The sequence below is a fragment of the Ammospiza nelsoni genome, chromosome 4 (assembly GCF_027579445.1).
Source record: "Ammospiza nelsoni isolate bAmmNel1 chromosome 4, bAmmNel1.pri, whole genome shotgun sequence".
In the NCBI taxonomy this organism is placed as follows: Eukaryota; Metazoa; Chordata; class Aves; order Passeriformes; family Passerellidae; genus Ammospiza; species Ammospiza nelsoni.
In genome coordinates, this window is record NC_080636.1 from 54,662,505 (window position 1) to 54,679,545 (window position 17,041).

The window sequence follows — 17,041 nt, forward strand, 5'->3', positions numbered from 1 at the left end:
TTAAAATCCTCTATTTTGTCCAATCATCAGCTTTAAACCTGTTCCTTGTCAGTGAAGACAACAAATCTTTTTGCTTGCATCTGCCTGGGGGATGTGGAAAGCTGAGGTGGTCCTGTGTGATTAAATTAGATGAAAGACTTGCCTTCTACCAGTGAGACATGAAGTCTAATCAAGTGAAATGAGTTTTGAGATCTCAGCTCATTTCCTTGGGGAATATCTGCTTACATTACACAGTCACGACACCTAATTCATCACAGTTGAGGCAACTTCTGCTCAGAAGAGGACCTGGGACTGGGTGCCAGGGGACTTGATCAAGTCTTTCCCTAAAGAGAAGCTGCTTAGTGAAGTTAAGATACAGCACGCTGAGGGGAGAGCTTTAATATGTTTTTTTTTAAATAAATTATCTATATTCTGTATATCAGACTATATATCTGTATATTTTAGAACAGAGGGACTTAGATGCAAAAAGGTAAAAAAAGGTACGTAGTACTGAGTGTAGTAGTTTATAAAATGATTGCTGCATGAATGTTAAATAACATGCTCAGTGAAGAGCAAAGTTGAGTTTGTTACTTAATTTCTATGATGTTAAATGATATTTGTGTATTTCCATGTACTAAGCTAAGAAAGTAAAGATTTTTCTGCCTCCTTAACTAACAGACTGTTTTGTTTGTTTCTTCCAGGGCATTGTTATAACTCCACTTCTGCTTTTGCTTTTTGTAAGTATCATGATATATTAATATATCTTTTACTGGGTAATCTTGCACCTATTAGGCATTATGTTTAAGATCTAAGTTTAGATGGTTTTCACAATGCATCAATAATGAAGCAGATTTTTCTGGTCAATATTTGAAATGAGCTGCCTCCCAGGACAGCCATCAAAATGTATCATAGTGTATGCAAACACCACCTACGCTTCATTCTGAGATGACCAAAAGATGTTGCTCTTACAGAAGTGTAAAATCATGTGCTGTTAGTCAGGCTGGGTTAAATACAAACACTTGCCAGGTAAGGAGATAACTTGGTTGGGAAAGCTCTTGGAGAGCTTTCACTTGCAGGAGCTGGACAGGATTGTCCTGATCTGAAGTGGATGAGAAGAACTGGAAAAACACTACTCAGATAAACAGAGCCTTCCTTTTGGGCAACCAAGCCCATGGGAATCTTTGTGGGACAGACAAGACAGATGACTGGAGCCCCTGTGCATCCCTAAATGGAATGCTGCTTCCTTCCTGTTAGTTCAATTGTCACCCTTCAGTGACGCCTGGGGTCCTGGCAGCTCATGGTAGACAGAAAGGGAGGAGACCAAGCTCTACCTTCATGTTTTATAAAGGCAAGGGCTTTAGCATATAATGGAGAGGCTTTTGCAGGTGGATGGTGGTGTTTGGTAAATCCCTGGTCACATAGGAAGTCTTGGTGCTTGAGGATTTGCTGGCACAGCTGGTGTGGTGCAAGCTGCTGAGAGCTGGGGCTTTGTGAAGAGTATGGAATATAGGCTGAAGCACTTCAAGACTTTCAAGGAAGACATACATTTTCTTTTGTGTTTGTCTTACTGATGGCTTTGTATGTCAGTCAGCACACTGGAAAGGGGGGGAAGTTGGTCTGAAGCAATTTGTAAGTGGCATGCAAGGGGTGCACTGTTTATAGCAAGGATGCTTAAGCAACATATGGGCTATATACAAATATAGCTGTATAAACTGGGATAAAGAGTACTGTGAGAGCGGCTGTAACATCAGCTACTGCCACACAATAACTGTGTGGGAGGAGTTTTATTTTACTAGAACAAATTTTAATTCACTCATGTAGCTGTGTTTACACACAAACTGCTTTGACCATATTCTATATATTGATACACACCAGCAAATCTTTCTCAGTACACCTGGGAGCATAGACTTACTGTAGGTTGAAAAAGATAATTTTCCTTTATAAAAAGACAGGTGTTTTGTTATTCTTGCACTGAATATGTTGATTCAGGATGGTCTGCCTCACTGCTTTCCAATCCTCTTCTCTCTTGTCCGTCAAAAGATTTTCTTCCACAGGCATTCATTCAGAGACCTGTGCCCTTGTTTCTAAGTGAAACTTCAGCTCTTTTTCCTTTTGCTCACTGGCAGCTTTCCCTGTGCTTTACCTCACTGAGTTTGGGGCAGTGAATAACAAAAGGGATATTTTATGCAGAAACTGAGATGTTAAGGAAAGATCTGTACATATTTTCTTTTCTTTGGTGTCGTTATAGGCAGATAACAAGATATTCTGCCCCGTAAATTGCAGTTTTCACTATTACTTCTCAGAGGAGGTGGTAAAACTTCATATGTATGGGAACAGGAAGGCAAATCATATCTGTGTTCTTTCTACCAGCCCTGGAAACATTTGTATGAGAAGTGTGTAAAATTCACATTAATTATTAGGTGGTTTGTGACATGACTTGGACTTGTTCTTCTTGAGGCAGATACACACATGAATTGCTTTGTCATCAGAGTGATAAACAAACTAGTCTGGGGATGAGGGGAGTTACAAGAACTGTGGGTTTTTGTCACAGAGCCCAGAACTTGAGGACTTCTCTTGTGCTACATAAATATTTAACACTTGTTGAGGTCTTTGTTGAGGGTTTCACAGATGAAGAGCAGTATTCTGGTCAGCCCTGCAGCACACCTTGCTAAGATGAAGTCTGCCTTCTCTGAAGGTTCAGTTTATCCTATGATAGGTATTTAGGACAGCTGAATGTGCACAACCCAAGTTCCCGTGTCCTGTGGCAGTCTGTAGTTTGGACTGCTGAAACCCTTTTTTTTTCATGTGAACCCCTCTAGTTTTCCTCTGAGTTTCCTTGATGCATCTGGCCTGGTGAGCACATAGTGGATTCAAGCACAGAGTTCACATGTTTCTGTGTGCTTGCTTACAGCCTGGAGCTCCATCATTTCATGTGGGACTGTGGAGTGAGAAACATGGACTAGACAAGTCCTGGTTTCCTTCTCTGAACCATTCAGCAGTTTAGTAATGCTATTTAGCCTTAATGCTTAATTAATACAGGATAGAATTTTCAACTTTCAAAATAAGTCTTCCATTTACCTCTACAATAACTGAGCTGAGCTACTGAATGCTATTCACGGGCCTTTCAAGTCAGCATCATCAATGAATTTTGGTTCCTGAATCTGGTACTCTTGAGCATTAACTCTTCCACTGAGTTGTGCTATGATTGTCTGAATGTTCGTATTTGTTATTCTCCCTGTGTACAGTGCATAAAATACCTTTAGTGCTGCCAGAAATAAAATACGTTGTTGTCTATTAGCTTGTTTTTGTTATATAGCTTAACCTGAGGTAGCAGTTATTGTTTATATTTTGCCCTGTGTGCACCAGAGAATATCATGTTCTAAGCTGTCTTTTTGTTCATAATTGCCCAGTAATGTAAATATAAATTGTCTAAACAACATTGATAAAGGCATGTTGAAGCTGTAATACATAATGCATTTAATGCAAATAATTTATCATCTTAAGTGAATGGTGTTGAAGAGGAGGTCAGTTACATTTCTGAAAAGTATATTTCTGCTATGAAACTTCTGGTGTAAAGCTTACTCAAAATTAACATTCTAAGATTAATTTAATGAAGGCCTAATTACTGGACTGTATGAGGATGCTTAGCTAAACTTTATAAAGAATATCTTTGTCACAGATACCTCTGATTAACATTTTGCCTGATAAGAAGCTGTTGAATCTCTCTTCCCAGATATGTTAATCAGCAATACCATCATCCTCATGTTAACCCTTGTTATTAACAGTTAGTATGCCATATTCCCAGCAAAGATGTTACAAATGGCCAGTGTCCATAAACTGTATATAACTGGAGCTCATATATGGGGTGAGCAGAACCAAAGCAAGTTAAATCAGTGTCAGGTTAGCATGAGGTGATGCTGTTTGATATTTCTTTGCCGCATTCTCCAATGCTTCTTTAGCCATGATTGGGAGGCTGTCTACCAAAGCATTCAGAGAGTGAGGCTGTCCATCCCCCTCTTGTCACTTTGCACACTTGGAGAGTAACAGATCCATCATGAACATTTTTAAAGCAGAAAAATAAGTTTTGTTTTCTCCAAGGTTAGTTATCAAAGTAGCAGAAATCTTAAGTGTGTGAATCTATTTACTTCTATTGAAAGCCATAAAAAATGTTAGAGATAAGTCAGTATTTTACATTTTTATATACTTCACATTCTTCAGAAGCATGCCTGCAATGCAAGTAATGTGGAGTGTTAAAGACCCAATAGGAAATTCATATACATTTTAAAGATACACTTGACTGTCAAACATGGCTCCCCCATTAGCTCCTTTGCCAATAAAACTACCAGGACATTTGTGTCAAAACAGGATCTTTCCAAGGCTTTATCAGCTTGCTCCTGTTCTTAATTCCTGAATTTTTATTTTTCTGTTGGTGTTGTAGTGGTGATGTCATAAGCACTAGAAAGCAGCACTGCTGAAATAATTCAGGAGTGGACAAGTGAAGGAAATTTGGTGCAAGCAGTACAGAGAAAAGTGAAATAAATAAAGTGAAATTAGAAGGTGATTTAAATGCTGAAGAGCTTTCACTTGTATTCACAATCTTTAAATTAAACTATGGGTCCAAAAGTTGTTGATACTTCTCAGATTTTTTTACCAAGTCTACTCCAATCCCATTAATTCAGATAAATCTGTTTATTGAAAGGAGCTGTCAGTACTTTTTTGTTTTTAAACAGAACTTCTACACACTATGCCTTGTTTTTCTTCTCAAGCACTTGGTAAATGAGAGTTGATACCAGTCAAATGAATCGTTAAATATGCAAATATCTGAGTAGCTGGAAAGCCTTGGAAGTTGATAAGGAAGTTGCAGCTAATGGATTTCACTGGTATGTGACAAAAGGCTGATTACAGTGGGATGGGAAGGGAGGGGGAGCAGCACAGTGCATTAGCTATTAACAGATCAGCTCATTCATGTGGAAGTTTTAAAGTGCATCATTATTTCTACCTGGTTATTTACCTCACTGTTTCCTTTCTTTTTTAATCATTGGGAAACAAAATTCTCTGATCTGATCCAAACTCTTTACAATTACCTAGAACTTTTCAATGACTGCTGTGAAATATTTACTTAATCATTTTATTGCTTTTTTCACATGCACCTTTTATGGGTTTGCTATTTAAATTGGAACGAGTAACAGAGAAAAATAGGGACCCTCCTTGTTCCTGACTCACACACAAAGGTTTTTCTAGGTGCTTTTCTAGGTGTTATTGCTCTTGAGATTTTCATCTCTGTAAAAGTAGGGGAGCCTTTCTAGTGCACAGCCTGCTCCAACATGGGCAGAAGTTAAGCACACATCTTTAACAGGGTCATAGAACCAGGCTACCAGGAGAATCCCATCCTGACTCACCCAATCCGCCTCTTTTCCATGCTGTGCAATTCACCTCAGAGCTGAGCATGATCCAACCTAAAAATAAGGATTTTTGCTCTCCCTCCACCCTTGCAGTGCTAGAAACTTGTGTCTCTGATGAATGTAAACTGATTTCCAGTAAGTACTGGTTAAAGATGTGTAATTCATTTGTCTTTGTTGCTAGTGTTATACATCTGAATAGCACTTCTCTGAAATTTATCACCCTGGCTCTGACTTTCTCTTTGCCAGCCTTCAGTCAGCTAGGCTAAACAAGCCATGCATTTCTAATCTTTGAATTCATAAAACAAATCCCTTAATCTGAGGTGTTTTGTGCACCTGCTCCAGGTTTAATTCCATCTTCAGCCCAGGTAATACAAACCATGCACAGTTGTGCAATTTGCTTCACCAAAGGCTTATCCAGGCCTTGTGCAACGTCTCCAGTATCCCCTATCTCCACTGATTTATTTCTTCTGCTGCATCACAGTTTTCTTTTTCATGGATAAATAATATTCATGGTTCTTAACTACCCTGTATTGATTAATCTGTGTCTTTCCAGCCTTTCCAGGCCCTTGTTTGCAGCAGAATTTTTGGATGCAAGTCCTTAAGTCCCTGATCTCCAAGGGTATTAATCTAATTCCCATTTAGGTGTTTCTGGGTTGTAAACTTGATCTTGTTTCTGTACATTAACCCTCCAGATCATTGCACCACAGTTAAGTGGAGGAGTAGCTCTGGTGTATTTCAGATGAAGAATACCTATGGTTATTTTTATAGCTCTATAAATGGCTTTAAAATCCACAGGTGTGTTTGGATTGGCTTGGTATTTAATCTGTCATAGGGGAACCCAAAGGGGATTAGGCATCTGTGATCCCTTTAACAAGGGAAACCTGAAATATCATTGCCCAGCCTAGGAAATAAAGGGCAAGATTGTCAGCTTTTGTTTTTCCATACTTCTGAATGTGAAACTTTGTTTTTTTTTTTTTTTTTTTTGTTTTTTTTTTATTTGGCAACAGAACTGGAGGGTATATGTAGACAAATAAATACTTTTTCATTTGTGCCAAATCAACTCCCACAGATGCACAAGCATATAGAATATGCAAGAATTTGCAAAATATATGTAGTTATTTAGCAAAAATGGAGGATTTAAGTTTAATTTTTAAGAATAATAGTGAAAGGTCTCCTTGTTAAAATACATGACTGCCAAAGCATTGGGTACCATCTCTGTTCAAGATGGTATTGGATACCATACCCCTTTCTAAGGCAAGAGACAATTTGCAGTTTTTGACAGGTGTGATTAAAACCTTTCTTTTTAAATTTAAACATGTCCTATAGAAACCCTATTCTCAGTGATATGCCTCCCCTTTCCTTCCACCCATTCCAGGTGGATTATTTCAGTACCAGTCAATGACTGGGGGTCAGTGGGTGGGAGCTGGCATCTCCTGCACGGCTTCTGTGCCTTACCAAGGTATCCAAATGCTGTGCCTGTAAAGAGGGGTGGGAAGGGCACCCCAGTGACCTGTCAGCTCTGCTCAGATGTTATGCAGGAATGATCCCTTTCCACATCCTGCCTGAAATCTGGAGCTGGGCACTGTGGGCACAGGAGGACATCAGTGCTCTTCCAAGTGCTGCCTGCTTCCCAGAGCCTCAGCACCATTGCTGCCATGGCAGTTCCATCACAGCAGTTCCATTTCTGGGTTTCTGAGGGACATCTGGGTATTTTTCTGCTGCACTGTAACATGCTGCCATGACTGGGTCAGGGTAAGGGCTCTGGAAGGAGTCCAGAGCAAGGGAGGGCTTTGTTCAGCTGCTAACTCTTGTTCGTTGCCCTTCATCACTCGACTGGATGCCATCCACCTCTTTTCCAAAAGTGCATTGCATTCCATGGCCTTTCTGTAATGGACCTGCCATCCCCAACAGGATGTAAAGGGACTTGGGCATGGGGTGTTGCAGACAGGCCTCTGAGGCGGCTGGATGAGGGAACCAGAAGCTGTGACAATACAGCATTGAATGCAAAATTTAAAAGGGGTGTCAGAGTAGCCAGACCCTTCCACCAGAATGTAGAAAAGAAAGGCTTAAAGTTGAATATCTTGTGTAAAAGAGCAGCCAGCCAGGAGTGCCTCTCCCTATCAGTTCTGCCCTCTTTTCTCCCCTGCCTCTCTTCCTGCTCTGTGCTCAGCAACTGGTGAGGCTGGAGCTGGTTGATGGTGTGTGAGGAGCACAAAGACACAAGCTGAGGAAGCATTAATTGCAGGAGAGCACTGGGAGGGTGAAAGCTGCCCCCAAAGGACAGCCTGCTCCAAAGAGGGCACAGTGTGTGCAGCACATGTGTCACTGGGCTGTCATTTGGTGGGACTGGCATCATGTGTTTCTTCTGAGCCCATGGCAGTGTAGATGTGGGAACACCCCCTGTGATACCTGCCTGATCTGCCAGAAGGATGAGAATGGAGGGTCTGGCTTGTGCAGACAGTCTAGGCTGGGAGATGGAATTGTCTTGTTTTTATGCAAGAAGTTTGGGGTTTACTCTTTGTTTTTTTACTATATCCAGTTAAATATAGCCTTTTAATTAAGGATAGGCCAGTGTTTCTACCACAACCTCTTAAAGAAACCCACTAAATTATTTGGTGGGTTTTTATAAAACAGGCAGTCTCTTGAGAAGAAAGGTCTACGACTAAATTAGCAAGAATGCTGCAGGTCAGGTTTGAAGCACTGCATGGTGACAGAATTGTTTGAGAAGATTTGCCTGGGGTTATCTTTCTGCTTATCTGAGTTACCCTGCTGAAAACACTCAGATTATTTAAGTGAAAAGTGTCTTTCCCCAGTCAAGAATTTTCAGGGAATTTTCTTGAATAGTGAGCCCATTAAAGCAGGGCTGGCTTATTGCTAAACCTTTAACTGAAATGCTGCTCTCCAGAATGGTATGTACAGTCTCTTCACAATATCAAACTTTAAAAAACTGTTCCTAAATGAGCATGGACAGTATGGTGGCATGAGATTTGTGATTCCTTTTCCATTAAGTGGTGCATTTCATCTTCCATACGTCATTCCAATCAGGTAGGGGTGGTGTTTTTTCAGCTATAAATCAGGAGTTTGATTTTATGATGTTTTTGTGCCACTTCTTACAGTACATCTATTTGCCATTGAAGAAAGGTTCAGTTTTAGCCATAGAGATTATTATAATAAGGAGGGCAGCCAAAGATAGTCATCCTGCTAATAATTTCAGCCTAATAGTCATTTCTGTGCAATGCATATCATCTAGATAGTTCTTAAAAAAAAAACTATCATGACAGCTAATGGAGCACAGAACTTAGATCCAACTAAAACCTGAGTGAAATCCTATTTATTCATTCGGACAGAATATTTGCATTTTGTAAGTGTGTAGGAAGGTTTGATTAACATTATATCAAGGTTTTTATTTCCTACTTACTTCTCAAAACAAGCATGTCAAACATATCCAAAAGATAGTTAAGAGGAACTGTGGAGCCCAGGCAATGTCTGAGAGTCCATGGGACACTTAGAGTTGTGATCTGATGAATTTTCATGCTACGAATGTTGAGAAGGCCCTGGTCAAAGTATGCCTCCATTAGCTTTGGGTTCTGTAGTACCTTTGTGGTTAGCCATATGTCCAGAGTCTGGGTTAAAATGTCTTTATTTTCTGTGTGATTGAGAAGTTTATGCTTTCTCTTCAGCCTATATCTTATCTTCTGTGTCTTTTTCAGGAAACAGATTTAAGTGTAAGGTAATACAAGAGTTGATAGACATAATCTAACAGATTTTGATAAAAAACAGCCCACTGAAATTATTGTCAAAATATACAGAGGGAAACAAAGTTTAGAAGTCTGTTTGAAGATGTAGTATCAGTACCTTTAATTCAGTTTGTAATTATCTAAAACACACAGCAAAACAAATTCCAAAAGCCCCACATCCAAAGCAGAACATATCCTCATATATACACAAAGTGCTTAAAAATTCCCAACAGTTTGAAGACACTATGTTTGAAGTAGCATTTTAAACAGCTGGCAAGACTATGCCTTTTTCAGCAGTCTGTTGAATACTGTTGAATAGTTTTTCATTCCTGACTTAGAAACTGATTATGCATCCACTGAGCATAAAACTTAAAAGTAGTGAGCAAAGTCCTATCAACATTATTATAGAAAAGCACAGGAGTCAGTGCCAAAGTGTTGTAGCTCTGTGAAGCTGTTCAAGTGTCCTGGCTTGCTTAGACTGACTCCTCTGTGGCCCAGGCAGATTTTAAAGTTTAAAAATCTTTGCTTTCACTTGAAAAGGCTTCCTGGAATACACAGTAAGTAATGCTTTTAACTCCTCAGCACATAACAATAATTCCAAATACAATTTGAAAAACTAAGAACCTTTTAAAATTTCAGAAGCTTCTTACAAGAATTAAAACAACAAGGAGATGAGTGTGATGCTGGAGGTCTGTGCTCTCTGTAGGGAAACACTCAGAGTGCCCTGTGTCCCTTGGGAATGTGGCTGCCCTGCCAGACTTTGGGTTCACATGGGTGATCTGAATCCTTCTATGCAAGCTTTTACTTCTCCCTCTTGACTGGCTCACAGAGTCCCTACCTGCAGACTGAAATTCTCGGCTGTGGCATCATCCTCAGGTCCCCTCCCATGTTCCCATATCATTAATGCTGGAGGTGACAGTGGTGAGATGATGTGGTTTGTTCAGCAGTCACACTGAGTCTTAGCTGATGTTGCCAGGTCACGTAGCACATAGGAAACAGCCAGATCGTGTGTATTCCTCCTGAATCTCTCCACCCAGAGTGTATTCAGCAAGGGACATAAGAAATCTGAGGCCATTTGCCTGCACCAGAAGCTCAGTTTGCCCAGAGACATCCCCCACAGGTGTGTTCGCCCATTTCCCGAGCGGTGCATGTACAAAAAAGCAGTGCACTTCTACATTTCTGCATAAATTAAAATCCTTCACTCTATGAAATTTCTGACTTTTCTGTTCTTCAAATGTATGAAGAATCTTGTTTTATGCCAAACCCACTTGTATAGCTATATGTTGATTTTTCAAGGCAGGCTTATAGAAAGTTACTAGATTGCATGATCACCTTGTCTGTCACAAAGGTAGTTGGGAAAGGAAGGTAAGTGTGAAAAGTATCATTTATGAGAATGATGTATGTAAGAATGCTTTAGGAAATCAGCATCATTTAGATGGTGCTGAAAAGATTCTGTATTCTGTTGTCATTTTGAGAATCTTTAAAGTGAAGTGTAAAATATAAAATAGGGTGGATCTGTGAAAACCTTAATGTTGTGTTCTTTGCCTCATTGTGAAGCAAGTGGTTGTCTATGGGAGCTCTGACAATGATATTCAGTCTCCTTAGTGTATGTTTTTTAATGTGTGTTCCATTGCTGTTAGAGGTGTTAAATTGCATTAAAGGAAACTTTCCAATTACCTAGCCTGAAACAAGTCCAGTCAGAATGTATAAAATACTGTATATTTTCCTACACATTCTGAAGCAGGTTTGAAAAATCCCACTGACTGTGTGTGTTCCTGTTTTCTACCAGCATCTTAAAAAAATACTTGTAGCATTTACAATTATTGTTAGAGAGATGACTATTTGAAGACTAAGACTGTCAGTTCAATTGGCTTAATGAAAGAGTAGTTCTGTACTTCCAGTGTATCTCTTTTTAGACAGCACTGAAATACAACATGTGAATGTTTTCTTCACTATTTCATTATTTTCATTTATTTATTGGAATAACTACACTGACTTCTGTTGTTTGATGTTTGAATAAATGGTAAAATAAGTCAAGCGAACTGTTTAGTTAGGAGGATTCACTCCCTGTCTCTTTAGACTATCATCCTACAAATGCTTATATAATTTCCTTGGCATATATGTGCAGCAGGTTTTCAATTAAATGAATATTGATGGAAATATTACCCTAAGTTATAAAATAATCAGAGATTGGTTTAGCTCTGTTTTGTAGAACACCAAATGCTTTATTGTGACTTAACTATTAAACACGTGCAGCTACTTCCAGTGCACATGTTCCCAGTTTTTATGTATGAAATGCATATTAATGTGGGATATCTGTGTATGAAATTTGTAGATAGTAAGAAAAAGTGCAATGTTAATGGTGTATCTTTATTTTGTAGCTTGGATCATCCTCCTCTGTGCCTTTTACATCCATATTCTCGCAGCTGTTTATGACTGTTGTAGTCCCTCTTATTATTGGACAGGTATGTCTTTTAAATATACATTCTTATGTAAAAAAACAAGATAAAGAGAGCGATCTTAAAGACAGACTGGCAACCTGATAAGCTGCCACATAGGAACAGCCTCAGGATAGTGGAGTCTAATATCAGGGAAAAGATGCTCCAGTGCTCCCTGGAGCCACATTGATCGTTGTTGAGATTGAGCATCTGTCCCTCACTACCACAAACACACGCTGCTGCAGAGAGAGGAGGGAGCTTGTGAACATAAAGTGGGAAAAATGGCAGCTCAGGCTGTGAGGAATTCCAGCCCCATACAAATGAGCTTGGAGAATACTACACAGCCCTTTTGTCACATGCCCTTTGCCTGGGGCTGAAGGAACTCCTTCCTCCCTGTTTAGTATCTACTAATAATTACAGCAATTAAAACAAAATCTCAACATTAATAAACATATAAAGGCTAAGTGGTCACAAGTTAAGGATGCTCAAGCCATTTTGCTTATGCTTTGCAGTAAGGGGTTTAGTTGCACAACTGCAAACTAATTTTACATTACTTCTCTATTATGTTACACTGGGTGGAAGGCATTTGTGAAATGACCAGTTATCCAACATTTAAATTTATACTCATTGTTCATATGTTCACACAAAGCCTTATTTTCTATGGCTTATGATAGAAAACTTCCACTGAATGTAAATAATGCTAATTGCATGTATAAGATTTTCTGTGATCCTTGTCTCTGCAGTGTCTGTTTGTTCATTAATGTTAATATTAGTTATGTTTTCTCCCATGTCATGGTGGGAAATCACAATAGTAAGACCAAAAGTTGTCATAACTGTTGTCACTGCTCTTGGACACTAAAATACCTTAAGTCTAATATTTACTTACTTGTAAGTATTTGCTGTTCTCAGGCACTCAGAATGCACAGAGGGTGTGTGAGAGGGATTTGCAGCTCATTCTAACACTCAGTTGAACTCTGGGTTTCAAAAATCAACTGAATTTTGTCAGCCTAAAGCAGACTCTAAAATGGAAGGCATGGTTAAAATACAGGCAAATGAGAGCAGGGGCTGTGAAGGAGGACCCTGAACAAGGTTAAGAATGTTGTCATTGCTTGTGCTACATAGGCAGTCAATCAATCTTGTATCAAACTATAATTGCACATTTCAAAATCTGCATGTACTGAAACTTAACAAATTCCTGGTGAAGTTTCTTCTGATTAAAAACACACATTGAAGTCTAATAAAGGGAAGAGCATGATAAGCATGACAGTAGTTATCAGCACCTGTGTAACCTCTCTGCGACCATATCATCTGGAAAATGGACATTAGCTATGTGTCCCTGAAGGCTGTGGAACTGCTCTCATGCTTTGAATTAAATGCCAAAGAGTTTCCTTATTAATTAGGAAAAAGGGTTGCTGATTAACCTACCTCTGTATTGTGTTCTTACGTCATCAAAAGTAAGTGTCCACCAAAAGCAGACAAGCAAAAGTTGAATCCTCTTCTGAAAGGTCCAAACACTGAAAGCTGTTAGTTGGAAGCCTTAAGTGGAAATTTCTAGGAAACAAATGCCCAACAGCAGATTTAGCAATAAAGTGTCCTATAGCCATGGAGTATCAGCATCTGTGCTGCAATGTTATAAGCCCAAAGATGGTGGTAGATTGCTGGACAAAGTAATGGCAAAATTTCAAGAGTACTTTCATCTGTGTATATAATGGAATGTTACTTGGGAAAGATGTTATAGGAAATTGATATGTCAGCTAATTGGTGGAGTTGGGTGTTCTTTCAGCTGTTAAAAGTGATAGGGCTGAGATCATGAATAGCGCAGTAGGCATATGAATTAAGTGCTCTGTGTGATCACAAGATTGAAATCAGAATTGTGATTCTGACTGAGATGGATTTTAAGAGTTCTGATAAAGACTGAAAGAAAAAATACAGAATCTTAAAGCTTGTGTAACCTAATGACAAATGAATAGTTTGGGTTTTTACAAATACATTTCAACAAGAAATAGGATGATTCTTCTTTAAAAGTCTTTGAAGCAGTTTCTGGAAGTGAAAGATCAACAAAAGTAGCTCATGTTCTTCTAAGCATAAAGACTTTGTTTTTGAAGTTACTGCACTTGACTATATCTGTTCAGAGGATGTGGAGTAGAAGAAACGCTAATGAAAGCTGCAGCTCAGAAATGCCAGCAGTTTACAGTGATTGTCTTGGTTAGATAGAGCTGTACGAAGGTAACCCAGCCTGCCCAGAGAGGAATGAATAGAAACCATTTCTGAACGTGGATACCCAAAAGTAATGGGCAGGAGTCAGGGAAGACAGCAAGCAAGAAAAGGACTGATGCCAAGAGATCCAGTGATAGGTCTGCTTGCCCTTCTTCTGCTCCAATTCAATGGGAAGTTGTGTCCTTTGTTCATAGAGCACCACCAACTCATCACTGAGGTGGCACAGGGACATGTTTATGAACCACAGGTCACTCACTCTGGGGTTCCAGATGTGTTAAGGGATAATGGGCCACAATTCCTGAATGATGCCTTCAGCAATTGATTCAAATGTATTATTTCATGCCCACAACATCAATTCCTCACCACATGCAGCCATACTGTTCAGCAGAAAAGTCAGTGGAAGAGTGTCTGGTAAGGTGATCTGGTAACAAAGAGCTTGACTGGGAGGAAAAACCCTCAAGCTTGAAACCTGCCTGCTTGGAGGATTGCCTCTCCTCTGCCTTCCTAGCTCATCTGTGATCAGCAGGGGCTTTGTGCTTAAACCACATCAGTGTAAAACAGAGGAGGCTGCTTAAAGGAAACATTCTCCAAGGGCTTTCTTTTCCTTTAAAAAAAAAATCTTGCCTCTGGGAAAACCTGTGTTGTCTAAATGCTCATTTCCTGAGCAGGCTGCAGAGCTGGCTGTTTGAGCAGCCTCTGGGATATAAGCAAAGCACATAAAAAGGTGCTTTTAGATTTGTTTTATTTGGGGTTTTTTGTTTGCTTTATGGCAAAATGTATCAAGAGTTTTGGTTGGTTGGCTTGTCAGAATTTTTGATGATGGCTGGGAGAAAGCAGTCACAATAGTGTAACTGATGCTTTTTTTCCTGGTTTTTGAACAGTTTTTTAGCTTTTTAGGACTACTATTGACAGGAGTCAAACATGCCTAGCTGTTGACATTGAAATGTATAAAGGGCTGCAGGTACAGGCTGTGCTCAGGTGGTGGACCATTCTTTAGGGAAAGGAAGAGCTGTTAAAGGAAGAAGATACTATGTTATCAGAAAGGCACTGAGTCTCAGATGGCAGTGATTGATAGATGGTCCCCAATAAGAATAGCTCTGTTCTTTGTCAGAGACATGCAGGTTGTCTGAACCTAAAAAATGTTGTAGCCTGTGTCCTCAGTGTGTACAGATGTGTTCTGCTAATTGACAGGCTGGTGTTGCTCAAATCAGTATTGATAGTATAATATTGCATTTGTATTTGTGGAGTAACAAATAAGACCCCTCTGACAAGAGGTCTCAAAAAGGGACATAATCTATAGCATTTTATAAAGATCTAATTTCCTGTAAGTCTTGAAGATCTGTAGTGGGTAAGAGCTTGTTATTTGTGCATCACTCTTGTATACCTCTAAGGGAATTTGAGAATACTTGTTATACAATAAACATGGTAATAGATATTTTGTGGAAAAGATTTTTGAATCTGCTCTGGCAGCTTGAAGTTCTGATTATTTTTTATCTGGGTAACAGAGTCCTGGGCTAGATTACTGCTCTTGAGCTGTTGAGATTTTGCTAAAATGATTGTTTCCCTGCCTGTAGATATTGGTAATACTTTTAGCCATCAAAATGTAAGGTTTTGTGAAATATCCAAGCAGCTTCTTCCTGACCAGTTGTGAGATTTAGCTGGAGACTGTTGTTTCTTTGCTTATTTTTTTCCTTCTGAAGTGACAGATAACAGGAACAGTGAAACCCACCACAATGTTTCCTTTCCCCTTTTTACAGATTTTCTCCGTTCCCTACACCTAAGTGCTTATGACAGACTTTTATTTTATGTTTTATATTAAAGAGCGATTTATGATTAAATGTTAATGAAATAGAATTTTCACTGTGCTTTCATTATATTCTACTAGTTTGAACATTTTTCAAAGCAGCACACCAAAACCCACTGTTTTCTATGAATAAATAATAAAAAGCTTGTCTGTACATTATCATTCATGCATTCTCTAGTTGCCCCATTGGTAATTTGTCTGCCAGCGTAAAGTGGGCACTTCACATTAAACAGACCTTAACTAAAGCTAGAATTAATGTTATGATTTTGTGCAGTTCTTCTTCCCAAATCTATAAAATGAAATCAGTTGTACAGAAATCCTCACTGAATCTAGTCACACACGCACAAAAAAAATCTTGATGTCCTACAAGTAAAGGATCTTAAGTGCCTTCTGCATCATTGCCCAAAATGTTCCAGAGGAGCCCTTTCAGCATTTGGGAGCTGTGCTTATCAACACAAGTCTAAAAGGGTGCTATGTTGCAATACAAGTTGTAAGTGAAATTGAAACTAAAAAGCTTAGCAAGGTATTTATTTTTAAAGAATGAGAAATGGAAAGGGGAAGGTAGGTGGAAGTTGATAGAAGTAGAAGGAATTATTTAACTAAGGTGGGGGAAATAAAAATTAACAGAACTGTTTTCAAAAAAAAAAGCGGGGGGGGGGGGAACAGTGTCAAATCTGTCTCTTCTTGTAAATGAAATCCACATAGAAGGAATCCTTCTTCTCTTCAAAGTCCAGGAGAGCTGCAGGGAGGAGAGGTGCCCTGGGAGATGAGCTCTCCAGGAGCTTTTTGCAGAGGACCAAAGAAGGGGATAAACAGCCTTCAGAACACACTTCACTCCCTACTAAAACCTGACTCAGCAGGGAACAGAGCCTCCTTTCCACAGAATGCAAAATATGAAGGAAAGGTACTGATGCTGCAGACACCCTTCACATTTTTATTGTGTTGCGCCTGTTTATAAGGTTTTAAAACAACAATTGCAAATTACCTCAAACTGTGAAACTTAATTTTGAAAATGGCCTCATGTGGTTTTTATGCCTTGCTTTAAAGGTGTATATGTGACAGGAGCTATCTCTTGGGAGTAAGCTGACATAATGGAGTAAGATAGCTTTTAGGGGAGTTTGGTAAGCTGAGGGGTAAAAAGCAAGATGCTTGTAGAAAAATTTTTTTTCCTCAGATTGCAAAAAAATTTTTTTGCAGCCTGTCTTCAGAAAAAAACCCGATAGATTGTACACTCAGTAGCATAAGGATAGATTTGACATTTGATGATGTCCTAGGAAAGCAGGTGAACCATCACAAAATCTGAAACTTGACAGCAATATTCAGGAAAAGGTGGGAATTTATGCCTCCACAGAGGTAAAACTCCTGTAAAAATATCAGGACATGGTCTGGCTGAGGTGGTGCAAGTTTTGCTTTATAAAAGGGTCTGTGCCTTTGAACTGGCATGCAGACCTTGTATATTTGGAG

At 39.2% G+C, this 17,041-nt stretch overlaps 1 protein-coding gene across 1 annotated transcript in view; it reads left to right on the top strand.

Annotated features, from left to right (window-relative positions):
* SLC10A7 (solute carrier family 10 member 7) overlaps positions 1–17,041 on the top strand; it is a 139,680-nt gene that overhangs the window by 91,072 nt on the left and 31,567 nt on the right. Inside the window, exons 6-7 of the mRNA XM_059470954.1 lie at positions 681–716; positions 11,500–11,583. Of these exons, the coding sequence (XP_059326937.1) occupies positions 681–716; positions 11,500–11,583 (120 nt within the window). The remainder of the gene's footprint in view (positions 1–680; positions 717–11,499; positions 11,584–17,041) is intronic.